The 13,257-nt window shown below is 45.5% G+C and overlaps 1 protein-coding gene across 1 annotated transcript in view; it reads right to left on the bottom strand.

The window, feature by feature from the left end:
• ANKDD1B (ankyrin repeat and death domain containing 1B) overlaps positions 1–13,257 on the bottom strand; it is a 98,316-nt gene that overhangs the window by 44,789 nt on the left and 40,270 nt on the right. The window contains exon 4 of the mRNA XM_077462560.1: positions 12,627–12,725. Coding sequence (XP_077318686.1) covers positions 12,627–12,725 — 99 coding nt within the window. The remainder of the gene's footprint in view (positions 1–12,626; positions 12,726–13,257) is intronic.

The raw sequence follows: 13,257 nt of genomic DNA, 5'->3' as shown, positions 1-13,257 counted from the left end.
GATAATTAATAGTAAATAACTCAATCACATGGCATGTACATAGTTACATAACATGAACCAGTAGCATAATTATGAGGTTTATTAAACATAACAATCATATAATAGTATGTATAACATAGGTAGCATGAATAGTACATGACATTAACAACATAATAACAGGAAAGAGGGAAACCATCAGATTCAAATTCTGTGCTCACGTATTGTATAAGATTCTTAAATATCTTGATAGAGGCCAATAGAAACAACAAAATAATAGACATGATGTAGAATATCACTTTTGAATAAAATTGGTATTCTAGGCATCTATAGAGCTTAACGTGTTTTATGGATATCCCCAATCTTCAGGATGCAATAATCTATGGATGTAATGTACAGTAAACTGGTAAAACTGGCCAATTAGAAAAGGGAAATTGGAAAAAAGAGGGGCTTAGGAGATAGTATAACAAGAATTGGTATAACAATGATCATATAAAAGTATAGCCCATAGACAACTTACAATTAAGCGGAGATGGTATGTGGCAGCGCAATGGGCCAGGACCAACTGGGGAATTGGTCATCCTCCCGGGAGCTGAGTTAGTAAATCCCAAGGGCAAGATTGGAAAACCAAAGTGGAAGAGAGATAGCTGAGGAGCGGTAAGCCATATGCCTAAAGTGTAAAAATATTAGTATTGGTGAAAAAAGTAAAAAGTGTGGAAAAATATTACTGATTATGTGTTAAGGGGTAAATGGGGGGATCGAAGGATCACATAGTAGTCCATATTAGTGTACTAATAGTGCAGTCTCTGTTCACGTTGTTCATTTCAGCCGCATACTTCATACAAAGTCCCAAACTCACCTTCCTCCTTTTTTAACATATCGAGTACAGCAGTCAGAATGAGCGCCACTCTCACATCAGAGTCCTCCCTTACATTAGAGTCCTAACATTCTCCTGATAAAACACAGTCCACAGAGTGCCACCTTATGGCAGAGCCCCCCAGTGTGCCACCCTATGGCAGAGCCCCCAGAGTGTCACCTTCCATCAGTGTCCCCTTATACGCACCTTTGCACCTTAGTGCTTGGTGTGGCAGGCAGCTGTCAGGAAAAGGATTTTAATTAGAAAAAATCCACTTGTCGCAGCCTCTGAACTACTCAAGTGAGTCGTAGAGCCAGCTGAATAGTGAACTGCTGTGGCTGGCCTCAGATTGGGCAGTGGGGCATGTGAAAAAAGGCCATGCTTGATTTGTGCCATGATATCATTGCACAGGTGTGTACCCAGACCTGCTGCCTGATCAGAGGCTGAGCTCTGCAGCGCACCAATCAGATGGCTCCAAATGGCAACCAGTGCATTTTTCACGGGCACGGGATTGTTAGATCGACTTCTGTTGAGCAACAGTGGGCACACCTGGTTCATACAGTATACTGACCTTTTCTGCTCTCTTGCTGTGTCTTGTAGTGAGCCTTGGTGTGAGAAGTTCATTCTGTTAGCCATGTGTTCCTCCTATGCCATCCTGACTAATTAATTGGCAATACCCCCACCCAAATTCAGTATAAATTCAGGCCTTACTTAGGGGATGCCCAGGCAGGGGATGCATTGGCCACTATCATCTTGGATTAAGTATTGCACTTCCGCTCAGCACTACAGCGATTGCACAAAGCGAAAATGCACAACAGACTTCTGCAGAACATTAAACAGACTACAGGTGACCTGATTCTCCAATTCTCTTTCATGCTTCCTCTCAATCTCACCACTCTGTATCATGCACTCTCTATTTTTCCTTCTCACAGTTGCATCCTCTCTGCTTAAATTCTCACTCCTTCACCCACATTCTCCACCCCACAGCTTATATATATCACCCTCACTCCTGTCTTCACCTTATTACTGTGCTCATCAGCTCCTGCTAACTCTAAATCCATATACCAATAAAGCCTGCAGGCCACTGGGACGTGTCCCCCCACATAAGTCACACTCCCATATCACATCTCTCACCCTTCTTCTTCTCCTAACTTCTGGAGATATTTCCCCAAATCCTGGACCACAACCATTTACCTTCAGCCAACATACCCTGCACAACCCATCCTCTGCTAGCAGCCGCAATCCACACAATCTCATTTCTGTTCCTCTTAAGCCTAGAGCCAGCCTCCCCTTCTCCTGTGCCCTTTGGAATGCCCGCTCTGTTTGTAACAAACTCACCACCGTCCATGACCTATTTATCACTAACTCCCTGAACCTACTTGCAATTACTGAGACCTGGATTCAAGAATCTGACCTTCCTTCTCCTGATTCTCTCTCCTATGGTGGCCTCCTGCGTACTCACTCTCCCAGGCCTAGTGGACGGAAAGGAAGTGGTGTTGGAATCCTCCTATCCCCTCAAAGCACTTTTCAGGTTCTTCATCCACCCCCCTCTCTGTCCCTCTCTTCATTTGAAGCTCACTGTATTCGCTTATTTTCTCCGGTTTCATTGAGAATTGCTGTGATCTATCGGCCCCCTGGACCGATATCAAACTTCCTTGACGACTTCTCCGCCTGGCTACCCTACTTTCTCTCCTCTGAAATTCCAACACTTATTCTTGGTGACTTCAACATCCCTGTTAATCTTAACACTCCTGCTACTTCTAAGCTGCTGAGCCTAACCTCCTCTTTTGATCTAAAACAATGGACAAGTGCTTCCACTCACTCTATTGGCAACTGCCTTGACCTCATCTTCTCTTACCTATGCACTCCGCACACCCTTTCCAATATTCCTTTGCCTCTATTTGATCACCACCTTATTAGTTTCAAGCTCTCCTTGTCTGCCTCCTCCTTGCCTTCCAACTACCAAACTATTACCCGTAGAAACCTTCGCCATCTTAACCCTTGTCTTCTTTTCTCTGCTACAGATTGTCTCTACGACAAAATCTCATCCTTGTCCTGCCCCAACTTGGCTAGTTCTGTCTACAACAGTTCGCTGTCATCCACCCTGGATACATTTGCCCCCTCACTGCGCACAGAATCAGGCCCCGACCGCTCCAACCCTGGCAGACAGACAATACCAGAAGCCTCAAAAAACGTAGCCTTGCTCTTGAGCGTCTGTGGCGTACAACTAAGTCACAGCAAGACTTCAGCCAATATAAATCTGCCCTCCAAAAATACCATTCCTGCCTGCACGCTGCCAAACAGACCTACTTTATCACTCTCATTAACACCCTCTCACACAGTCCCCGTCAACTCTTTTCTACCTTTACCACTCTACTTCGTCCTCCATTACCCCCACCCACTAACTTACTCACTGCCCAGGAGATTGCTTATCACTTCAAAAATAAGATTGAGACGATTAGTCTCGAGATCTCCACTCTACAGACATCTCCCTCACCTTACACTTCCTGTCCTCCTGCACAATCAATACTTTCCTCTTCTGACCCAGCTACTATAGAGGAAGTCACTAAACTTTTTTCTAATGCCCACCTAACCTCCAGCCCCCTGGACCCTGTTCCTTCTCAAATACTACGGTCACCATCTGACTCAATCCTACACTCCTTAACTCATATCTTCAAACTCTCACTCTCTACTGGCATCTTCCCCAACCCTCTAAAACATGCATTAGTCACTCCCATACCAAAAAAGGCCTCAGACCCCACCAATATTAACAACTTAAGACCCATCTCTTTACTCCCTTTTGCCTCCAAACTTCTTGAACGTTTAGTCTACAACCGACTGAACAACCACCTCATTGAAAATAACCTTCTCGATCCTCTTCAGTCTGGTTTTCGCCCACAGCACTCCACAGAAACTGCCCTCCTAAAACTCACTAACGACTTACTAACAGCCAAAACCAACGGTCATTATTCCATACTCTTACTCTTGGACCTTTCTGCTGCCTTTGATACAGTTGACCACCCCCTCCTCCTCAAAAAACTCAATTTGCTTGGTCTCCATGGCTGCACTCTCCGTTGGTTTGAATCTTACCTATCTCATCGCACCTTCAGTGTCACTTACAACTCCACTTCCTCTTCTCCAACTCCCTTTTCCGTTGGGGTCCCCCAAGGTTCTGTCTTTGGACCTCTACTATTCTCGATCTACACATCCTCCCTGGGTCAGCTGATAGCCTCCCATGGCTTTCACTACCATTTATATGCTGATGACACCCAAATCTATCTCTCTGCCCCTCAGCTCACCCCATCAATCTCCTCATGCATCACTGATCTACTAACAGACATATCAGCCTGGATGTCACACCACTTCCTCAAACTTAATCTATCTAAAACCGAGCTCTTAATATTACCTCCCTCACGTGCCCCTTCGCCTTCGTCTCAACTACTGCAACTCCCTCCTCGTTGCATTACCTTTACATAGACTATCCCCCCTTCAGTCCATAATGAATGCTGCTGCCAGACTCATCCACCTTACCAGCCATTCAGTGTCCTCCACCCCTCTCTGCCAATCCCTGCACTGGCTTCCACTCACCCAACTAATAAAATTCAAATTACTAACAATAATTTACAAAGCCATCCATAACTCTGCCCCTAGTTACATCACTAACCAAGTCCCAAAATACCAACCAAGCCGCTCTCTTCGGTCATCCCAAGAGCTCCGGCTCTCTAGCTCCCTTGTCACCTCCTCCCATGCTCGCCCCCAGGATTTCTCCAGAGCTTCTCCCATCCTTTGGAACTCCTTATCCCAATCTGTCCTACTGTCCCCTAATCTATCCATCTTTAGATGATCCCTGAAAACCCTTCTCTTCAAAGAAGCCTATCCTGCTTCTAACTAACACTGTTTTACTTCCTCCATCAGCTCATCCCCCCACAGCTATTACCTTTTGTATCAATTGCTCCTTCCTTTTTAGATTGTAAGCTCTAACGAGCAGGGCCCTCTGATTCCTCTTGTACCAAATTGTAATGTAACTGTAATGTCTGCCCTCATGTTGTAAAGCGCTGAGCAAACTGTTGGCGCTATATAAAACCTGTATAATAATAATATAATAATACACACACACACGCATCCACAGTATACATACATATAGACAGTCACACATGCACAGTATACATACACACATACAGTATACACACACATGCCATATACATGCACACATACAGTACACATAGACAGTATACATACAGTATACACACACACATAGAGTATCAGTGGCAGTGCGTCCATAAAAGGCGCATGGGCGCCGCCCCATCTCTCCTGTCATCTCTCTATCACCATAGATAGATTCATGCATTGCATGACTCTATCTATGGTCGCCGCTGCCACCCCCTATTCAGATGTCCGGACCCTTTTCGGGTGTCGGGCACATGAATTACAGCAGCGGGGTATTTTTTGTAAGCACATGATTAGAGCCAAGCGATTGTTCATGGAGCCAGCGGGCGCCATGAACAATCGCTTTCCTAAAACTGAACCGCCTCTCAGCCAATCAGGAGCTTGTGCATGTTACCTGTCACCTGATTGGCTGAAATGGCAGGCACTGTGATTGGACGCCTATCACAGAGGATGGGAAGGGATGACGGGGGGGAGACATTGAGGAGCGGAGGACACCGGACACCGCTCGCCGCCTGCTGCCGTGACCCGCTGCCCCACTGAGACAAAAGTAAGTGCCGGTCTGGGCAGGGAATGCACGCTGGCAGCATTTGATGGGCACAGTAGCAGCAATTGATAGGCACACTGGCAGCAATTGATGGGCACAGTAGCGGCAATTGACGGGCACACTGGCAGCAATTGATGGGCACAGTGTCAGCAATTGATGGGCTCACTGGCAGCAATTGAGGGCCACAGTAGTGGCAATTAATAAGCACACTGGCAGCAATTGATGGGCACACTGCGGCAATTTCAATTGATGGGCACAGTAGTGGCAATTTAGGGGTACAGTGGCGGCATTTGATGGGCACAGTGGCTGCATTTGATGACACAGTAGCGGAAATTGATGAGCTCAGTAGCGGCAGTTTAGTGGTACAGTGGCTGCGTTTGATGGACACAGTGGCTGCGTTTGTTGGCACAGTAGCGGCAATTGATGAGCACAGAAGCAGCAATTTATTGGTACAGTGGCTGCGTTTTATGGGCACAGTGACTGTGTTTGATGGCACAGTAGTGGCAATTGATGAGCACAGTAGAGGCAATTTATTAGTACAGTGGCTGCGTTTGATGAGCACAGTGGCTGCGTTTGATGGCATAGTAGCGCCAATTGATTGGCACAGTAGCGCCAATTGATGAGCACAGTGGCTGCATTTGATGGCACAGTGGCTGCGTTTGATGGGCACAGTGCCGGCAATTTATGGGTACAGTGGCTGCGTTTGATGGGCACAGTAATTGCAATTGATGGGGGGGGGTTTCAGTTTGAGCCCCCCCCAAAAAAAAATTTTGAGCACCAGCCACTACTCTACAGTATACATACAGTACACACACACACAATAAGCCCTTGTACACACGGTCGGAGATTCCGACAACCAAATCCATCAGATTTTGTCAGACGGATCTTGTCCGAAACTGTTGCATACACACGGTTGGACAAAGTTGTCGGAAAATCCGATCTTTCAGAACGTGATGACGTAATTTCGTTACGATGGGACTACGTTCAGGCTAGTAGCCAATAGCTTTGATGTAGGAATTTGATCTGAGCATGCGTGGCACTTTGTCGGAATTCTCTACACATGATCGCAGTATATCCGATCGGAGCATTTTGTCGGAAAATATTTCCGGCAAGTTGGAAACTTTGGTCTGACAGATATTCAGGCGGAAACAGTCCGATGCAGACCACACACAGTTGGAATATCCGACAAAACGCTCCGATCGGACACATTCCGTCGGAATCTCCGATCGTGTGTACAAGGACTTACACATACACACACACTAGCACATTTCACCCAAAAATCTGCCTGACTGAACACACTACTGCCCCCATCTCCTGGCATGCTGGGACTTGTAGTGCCCCAGCAGCTCACAGACACATTAGTTGGTAATACAGGAGAGGAGGGACTGTGCCTGTGTAGTGGTGGGCAGTTAATGTGTAGGGAGCAGGGGCGGATCCAGGGGGGGGGCAACGGGTCAATTGCCCCCTCCGAGAATACCGGCAAAGCCGGTTCCGCGGGTCCAATCGCGGCCGGTTCCGCGGGTACCCGCGGGCCGGTTCCGCGGGTACCCGCGGGCCGGTTCCGCGGGTCCAATCGCAGCCGGTTCCGCGGGTACCCGCGCGGCCGGTTCCGCGGGTACCCGCGCTGAGTGGATGGGTGAGGGGGGGGAGGCAGCTGGGCAGCTTAGGAGGGCTGCTGGCCAATCAGGCAGCCAGCAGGCAGGGGAGCAGGGAGATGGCATAATCTCTCACTGCCCTGCATCCCTCCAGTCCTGCCCTCACTGTGTAGGAAGCTGTGTGCAGCAGAGAGATTGCATCATCTCTCTGCTGCCTATCTTCACTCTGGGACCCAACAAAAGACCATCTTAGCAGAAAAGTGACACAGTAGGTGACAATCCGCAATGTGTGGCAGGCTTCGTGGCAAGTGGCAATCCGCAATGTGTGGCAGACTACATGGCAAGTGGCAATCCACAATGTGTGGCAGACTACGTGGCAAGTGGCAATCCACAATGTGTGGCAGACTACGTGGCAAGTGGCAATCCACAATGTGTTGCAGACTACGTGGCAAGTGGCAATTCGCAATGTGTGGGAGGTGACGTGGCAAGTGGCAATCCGCAATGTGTGGCAGGCAACGTGGCAAGTGACAATCCGCAATGTGTGGCAGGTGACGTGGCAAGTGGCAATCCGCAATGTGTGGCAGGCAACGTGGTAAGTGACAATCCGCAATGTGTGGCAGGTGACGTGGCAAGTGACAATCCCCAATGTGTGGCAGGTGACGTGGCAAGTGGCAATCCACAATGTGTGTCAGGCAACGTGGCAAGTGACAATCCGCAATGTGTGGCAGGTGACGTGGCAATCCGCAATGTGTGGCAGGCTACGTGGCAATCCGCATCTGGTGGCAGACTACGTGGCAAGTGGCAATCCGCAATGTGTGGCAGGCTACGTGGCAAGTGGCAATCCGCAATGTGTGGCAGGTGACGTGGCAAGTGACAATCCACATTTGGTGGCAGGCGACATGGCAAGTGACATCCTCAGGGCTCCCACTGATTCTGCATTATGGTGAGATGAACCATTTAATTTTATATTACAATGTATTAATAGAAATAATGCGCTTCAATCATCCTGACACCATAACAACCATGGTGCCGTAATGATTGAAGCGCAAATACCAGCCATTTCCCATATAAATTGCCCCCAAAAAAACATATTTTATAGCAGTGCCCCTCCCGAGACTAGACTCTGGATCCGCCCCTGGTAGGGAGGTGTAGTTGAGTTTGGGGGAGACATTCAGGACATGTTCTTCCTCCAGGAGCAGTGCACTTCTCACACACAAAACTGATCTAATAGCCTTAGAGACCCTCTCTCGCTCACCAGGGCAATCGACTGACCAGAATCCATTTTGTACAGCTCAGCCAGCTTACCTTATCAGGTAGCAGCCCATCCCACACTGCAAGCTGTGTCCCCACCTCCTTTTCCTCTCCTCCAGCAGTCGGCATCTCCTGCTCCTGTGTCAAAAAAGTCGCACTGTGGAAGGGGGCGTGTACAGCGTGTTCCTATTGGCTGAGGGGGCAGTGCAGAGGCGGAGCAGATGTAATCTGGGGATTTTCACATGAAAGTGATGTCGTTGTCAGACATTTCAGAGACAGATTTAAAAATACAGATTTTTACATACTGTCCCATACTAGTTTTGCTGAGGCTGGCCACCCTGATGGGACCCCCTAGTGGCATGGGGCCCTCGATGAGTGCCCAAGTGCCCGAATGGTCAGTATGCCCCTGCCAGACAATGAATATTGGTTTAGAAGACATCCTGGGTATGAAACATTTTGAAACATGGAACTGGACAAAGTCCGACATCACAATCAGGACAATGGAACCTGGTTTCCTTTTCTGATTTTCTTTCCATTGTCATCTTGCTTTGAGCAACAAACCACACACATCCTTGTAGGTGCTGACTTTTTCTCGGTTAGTGGGATGTAGTCCATGAAGTGACGACCAGTCAGGCGTTCCGGGTTGACAATGCCAACAGCACGGCATCCAGCTCTATTCACAGCCATTGATGGTGTTTGGTGGTTCACAAAGATCCATTCAGCAACTTTCCAAATGGAGTCAGAATGAATCACAGGCTTGTCACTTTTTTTTTTTTTTTGCAGAATGTAGGGATTCCACAAGCATTGCTCAAGAAGATGCCTGAAGATCTTCTTGTAGTACTTATTTTGCTGTTTCCTGATTGCTGGGTAGAATGTCATTGCTTTGTGGGCTCTGTCAACAACTCCCATGGTGTTATTGTAGTCTATCACTACTTGTGGCTTCATGATTTCTTTCCCACCTTTTGTGCCTACCATAACAGTGGAGGTATTATGAACTTTACTCATTAGGCATACATCTTTCTTGTCACGCCATCGTAGTGCCATCATTTTGCCTTTCTGCTAGGCAACCATTTCTCCAGTCTACAGTTTCCTATTGTCAAACATTGGCAGCATGTCACGTCAGTTAGCCCTATTGGTTCCATAGGTATCTGTTTTGTTTTGCAGAAGAAACTCATAAAGTTCAGGAGATGTGTAAAAGTTGTTGGTTCTTACACAATAGCCCTGATTTAGCAATGGCTCAATGAGTGAAAGAACGGAAGATGTTGCCATTCCATACTTGCTGTATTTTGGATTGAATTGTGTTCCTTTCCCAGTGTATAGGACTGAATCTCAAATGTAGCCAGTTGACAATTTGCATAGCATGAAGCATTTTACGCCAAATCGTGCTCTCTTTGATGCAATGTATTGTACCCAGCTGAGCCTTCCCTTGTAGGCCATTAGACTTTCATTTATGCTGATATCTCTTTCTGGCACATAGCTCAGTTTAGAATCATTTGAGATACTTCTCAAATTTTCTTGAGTTTTGGTGCAGGATGAGTAGTTTCATCAAATTCTTTGTTGTTTGTGTGTAAATATTGTGTAAATATTTCATGATCAGGGAAAATGTGTACTCTGATATGACCATGCCAAAGAATGGAGTGGCAAGTAATTTGTTAGTTGTCCAATACCACTTCTGTAAGGGTTTCCCCATTACTCCCTGAAGTATTATTAGGCCCAGAAATTTCCAAATGTCATCTTTAGTCACTGGTTCCCACTTTCTGCTTCTTGGAAACTTCCGATGCGTAGGAGCTAATTGTTTCTCTTGGCACCGATACTTAATTGTAAGTATTGGCTGCAGGGGTTACTGCTATTGGTACTGAAAATTAAGGGAGGTTAATGAAAAATAGGCTATCCAATTTCTATTACATTTTTCAGCCCCAATATACATAGAGAGATATATACGGTTATATTTATTATTTCTAAAGCATAGGTTATTGACATGAAGGTGATTCTACATTGCATGATAAATCCTACACATTTATGATTTTTTTTGTGACTTAACCACTTGCCGCCCGCCCTATTACAAATTGACGGCGGCAAAGTGGTTTCATAATCCTGATCGGCCGTCATATGACGTCCTCAGAATTATGAGCCGCTGCGCGCCCCCGCAACTACGCCCCCTGCAACTACGATCTCGGTAAAGAGTCTCCGACGGAGACTCTTTACCATGTGATCAGCCGTGTCCAATCACGGCTGATCACAGTGTAAATAGGAAGAGCCGATCGGCTGCTCCTCTGACAGGGGGGGCCTGTGCTGATCGATTATCAGCACAGCCCCCCCGAGGATGCCCACACTGGACCACCAGGGACGCCACCAGACCACCAGGGATGCCCAGGATAAGGTATGCCACCCTAGACCACCAGGGATTCCAGTCAGTGCCACAATGGATGCCAATCAGTGCCCATAATGGATGCCAATCAGTGCCCACAATGGGCATCACTGATTGGCATGCATTATTGTTTGGCACTGATTGGCATCCATTAGTACAGTATATTATAATACAATGCCGCCTATCAGTTTCCATCCGTGCCGCCTATCAGTGCCCATCCATGCCACCTATCAGTGCCCATCCATGCCCACCTGTGCCGCCTACTACCCATGCCCATCCATGCTAGCTATCAGTGCCAATTTGTGCCACCTATCAGTGCCCATCCGTGTCGCCCATCAGTGCCACCCATCAGTGCCGCCTATCAGTGCCCATCAGTGCCGCCTATCAGTGCCACATATCAGTGTCCATTAATGCCACCTCATCAGTGCCACTTCATTGGTGCCACCTCATCGGTGCCCATCAGTGCCGCCTTATCATTGCCCATCAGTGTATCCCCATCAGTGCCCATCAGTGAAGGAGAAAATTTACTTATTCACAAAGTTTTGAAACTGAAACAAAAAAAAACATTTTTTTTTCAAAATTTTCGGTATTTTTTTATTTGTTTAGCAAAAAATAAAATCCGCAGAGGTGATCAAATACCACCAAAAGAAAGCTCTATTTGTGGGGAAAAAAATGATAAAAATTTCATTTGGGTACAGTGTAGCATGACCGCGCAATTGTCATTCAAAGTGCGACATCGCTGAAAGCTCAAAATTGGTCTGGGCAGGAAGGTGTTTAAGTGCCTGGTATTGAAGTGGTTAATGATAAATAAATTGTTATCTACTGTATTTTAGAGCTACATAGCCTATACTTTCATTAATAATTGTATTGGGCTAAAAAATCTCTACTGAAAACTGTAAACCAAACTGTAAACCAACTGCAAAAATCAATCAAGCCAGTGTGGTTTATATTTACTAATCTAAATTATGCTAATTAGCATGCCAGAAGGATAAAGACATTTTCATATCAATTAATTACATATATCGTTGTCTTGATTAATCATTTACAGTTCCTAACGGGATATACATATTTTTTCCCTTTTATAAATGATTTTATTATTACTTTTTAACTGGCTGATGCTTTATTTAAGAAAGGTATTTTTTCTAGGTGCACTTGAGAGCACCTTAAAAATATAGAGGGGTAGCAGACAACTATTGAATCAAGCTGTCACCCATAACCACTATGATTATATGCATTTTACCATATATACATGCTATTTTGTTGCCAACATTAATACTATATGTATTGCATTTTATCAGACATCATAATTGTATTTTCTACCAAAACTTAAAAAAAAAAAGTATTGAATCAGAATTGTCACCAGAATTGTTGATGACCCCAATAATCTACCCTAATGCCCTGTACACATGATCGGACATTCCGACAACAAAATCCGTCTGATTTTTTCTGACGGATGTTGGCTCAAACTTGTCTTACATACACACGGGCGCAGAAAATTGTCGGAAAATCCAATCGTTTAGAACAAGGTGATGTACAACGCGTACAATGGGACTATAAAGTGGAAGTTCAATAGCCAGTAGCCAATAGCTTTTGTCCCGAAATTTACTCTGAGCATGCGTGGTACTTTGTGCATCGGCATTGTCTACACATGATCGGAATTTAAACAATCGGATTTTGTTGTCGGAAAATTTGATTTCCAGGTCTCAAACTTTGTGTGTCTCCGATTGCACATTTTCCGTCGGGAAGTCAGACCGTGTATACAGGGCATTACTCTTTTCACCACACAAACCCAACATCAAGAGTGCTGATTGAATAGAAACATCAAGTCATTTTATCTCTACAATTACTTACAGTCAGATGTACACTTACCTCATTTGCTACTTTTTGGCTGGCTCCAGCTTTAATCAACATCTGCACAACACTCAAGTCAGCGGACCAGGCAGCCAAATGCAAGACTGTTAGACCATGCTGGAAAGAAGCCAATTGGTCAGAATATTGAAGGGAATGAACCACTTGAGGTTGTTATGAAGATTATGACTAGCACATATTTCACAGGAGAAAGACAATGAAGCAATTTAAATCACCACTGTCTCAGCACTGGACCTGATAATACAGTGTCAGAAACCACAAAGGATTGTCCATATGATGTCATCTCAAATGCAAGAGTATAAGAATCCCCTAATGACAACCAAAAGAGAAAATTGTGGGACATCAAATGCACACAATGGAGCCAATGAAACAGCACTTGTATATCAAAGCGGATTTCCCCATAGGAAATAATGTAAACTCAGATGATTCATTCCACAACCATTTATTCATAAGTCCTTTAGTTTATAGTCCATACAAAAAGATTATAGCAATGTGATAGATTGTGTAACAATAAAATGTCCATCTGCAAATGGCAGCCTCCACAAGGGAATTAGAAACAAAATCCAGCAGGAGCTACAGGGTATAAAAGAGAAGAGAGGCAACTCTAAGTGTAGAAATATGGTTATATTTA

This window comes from Lithobates pipiens, unplaced genomic scaffold, assembly GCF_037356315.1.
Source record: "Lithobates pipiens isolate NorthernLeopardFrog02 unplaced genomic scaffold, aLitPip1_a1.2 Scaffold_3, whole genome shotgun sequence".
Classification (NCBI taxonomy): Eukaryota; Metazoa; Chordata; class Amphibia; order Anura; family Ranidae; genus Lithobates; species Lithobates pipiens.
The sequence above is the reverse complement of the archived record's forward strand: the minus strand, read 5'-3'. Positions and strand labels throughout refer to the sequence as shown.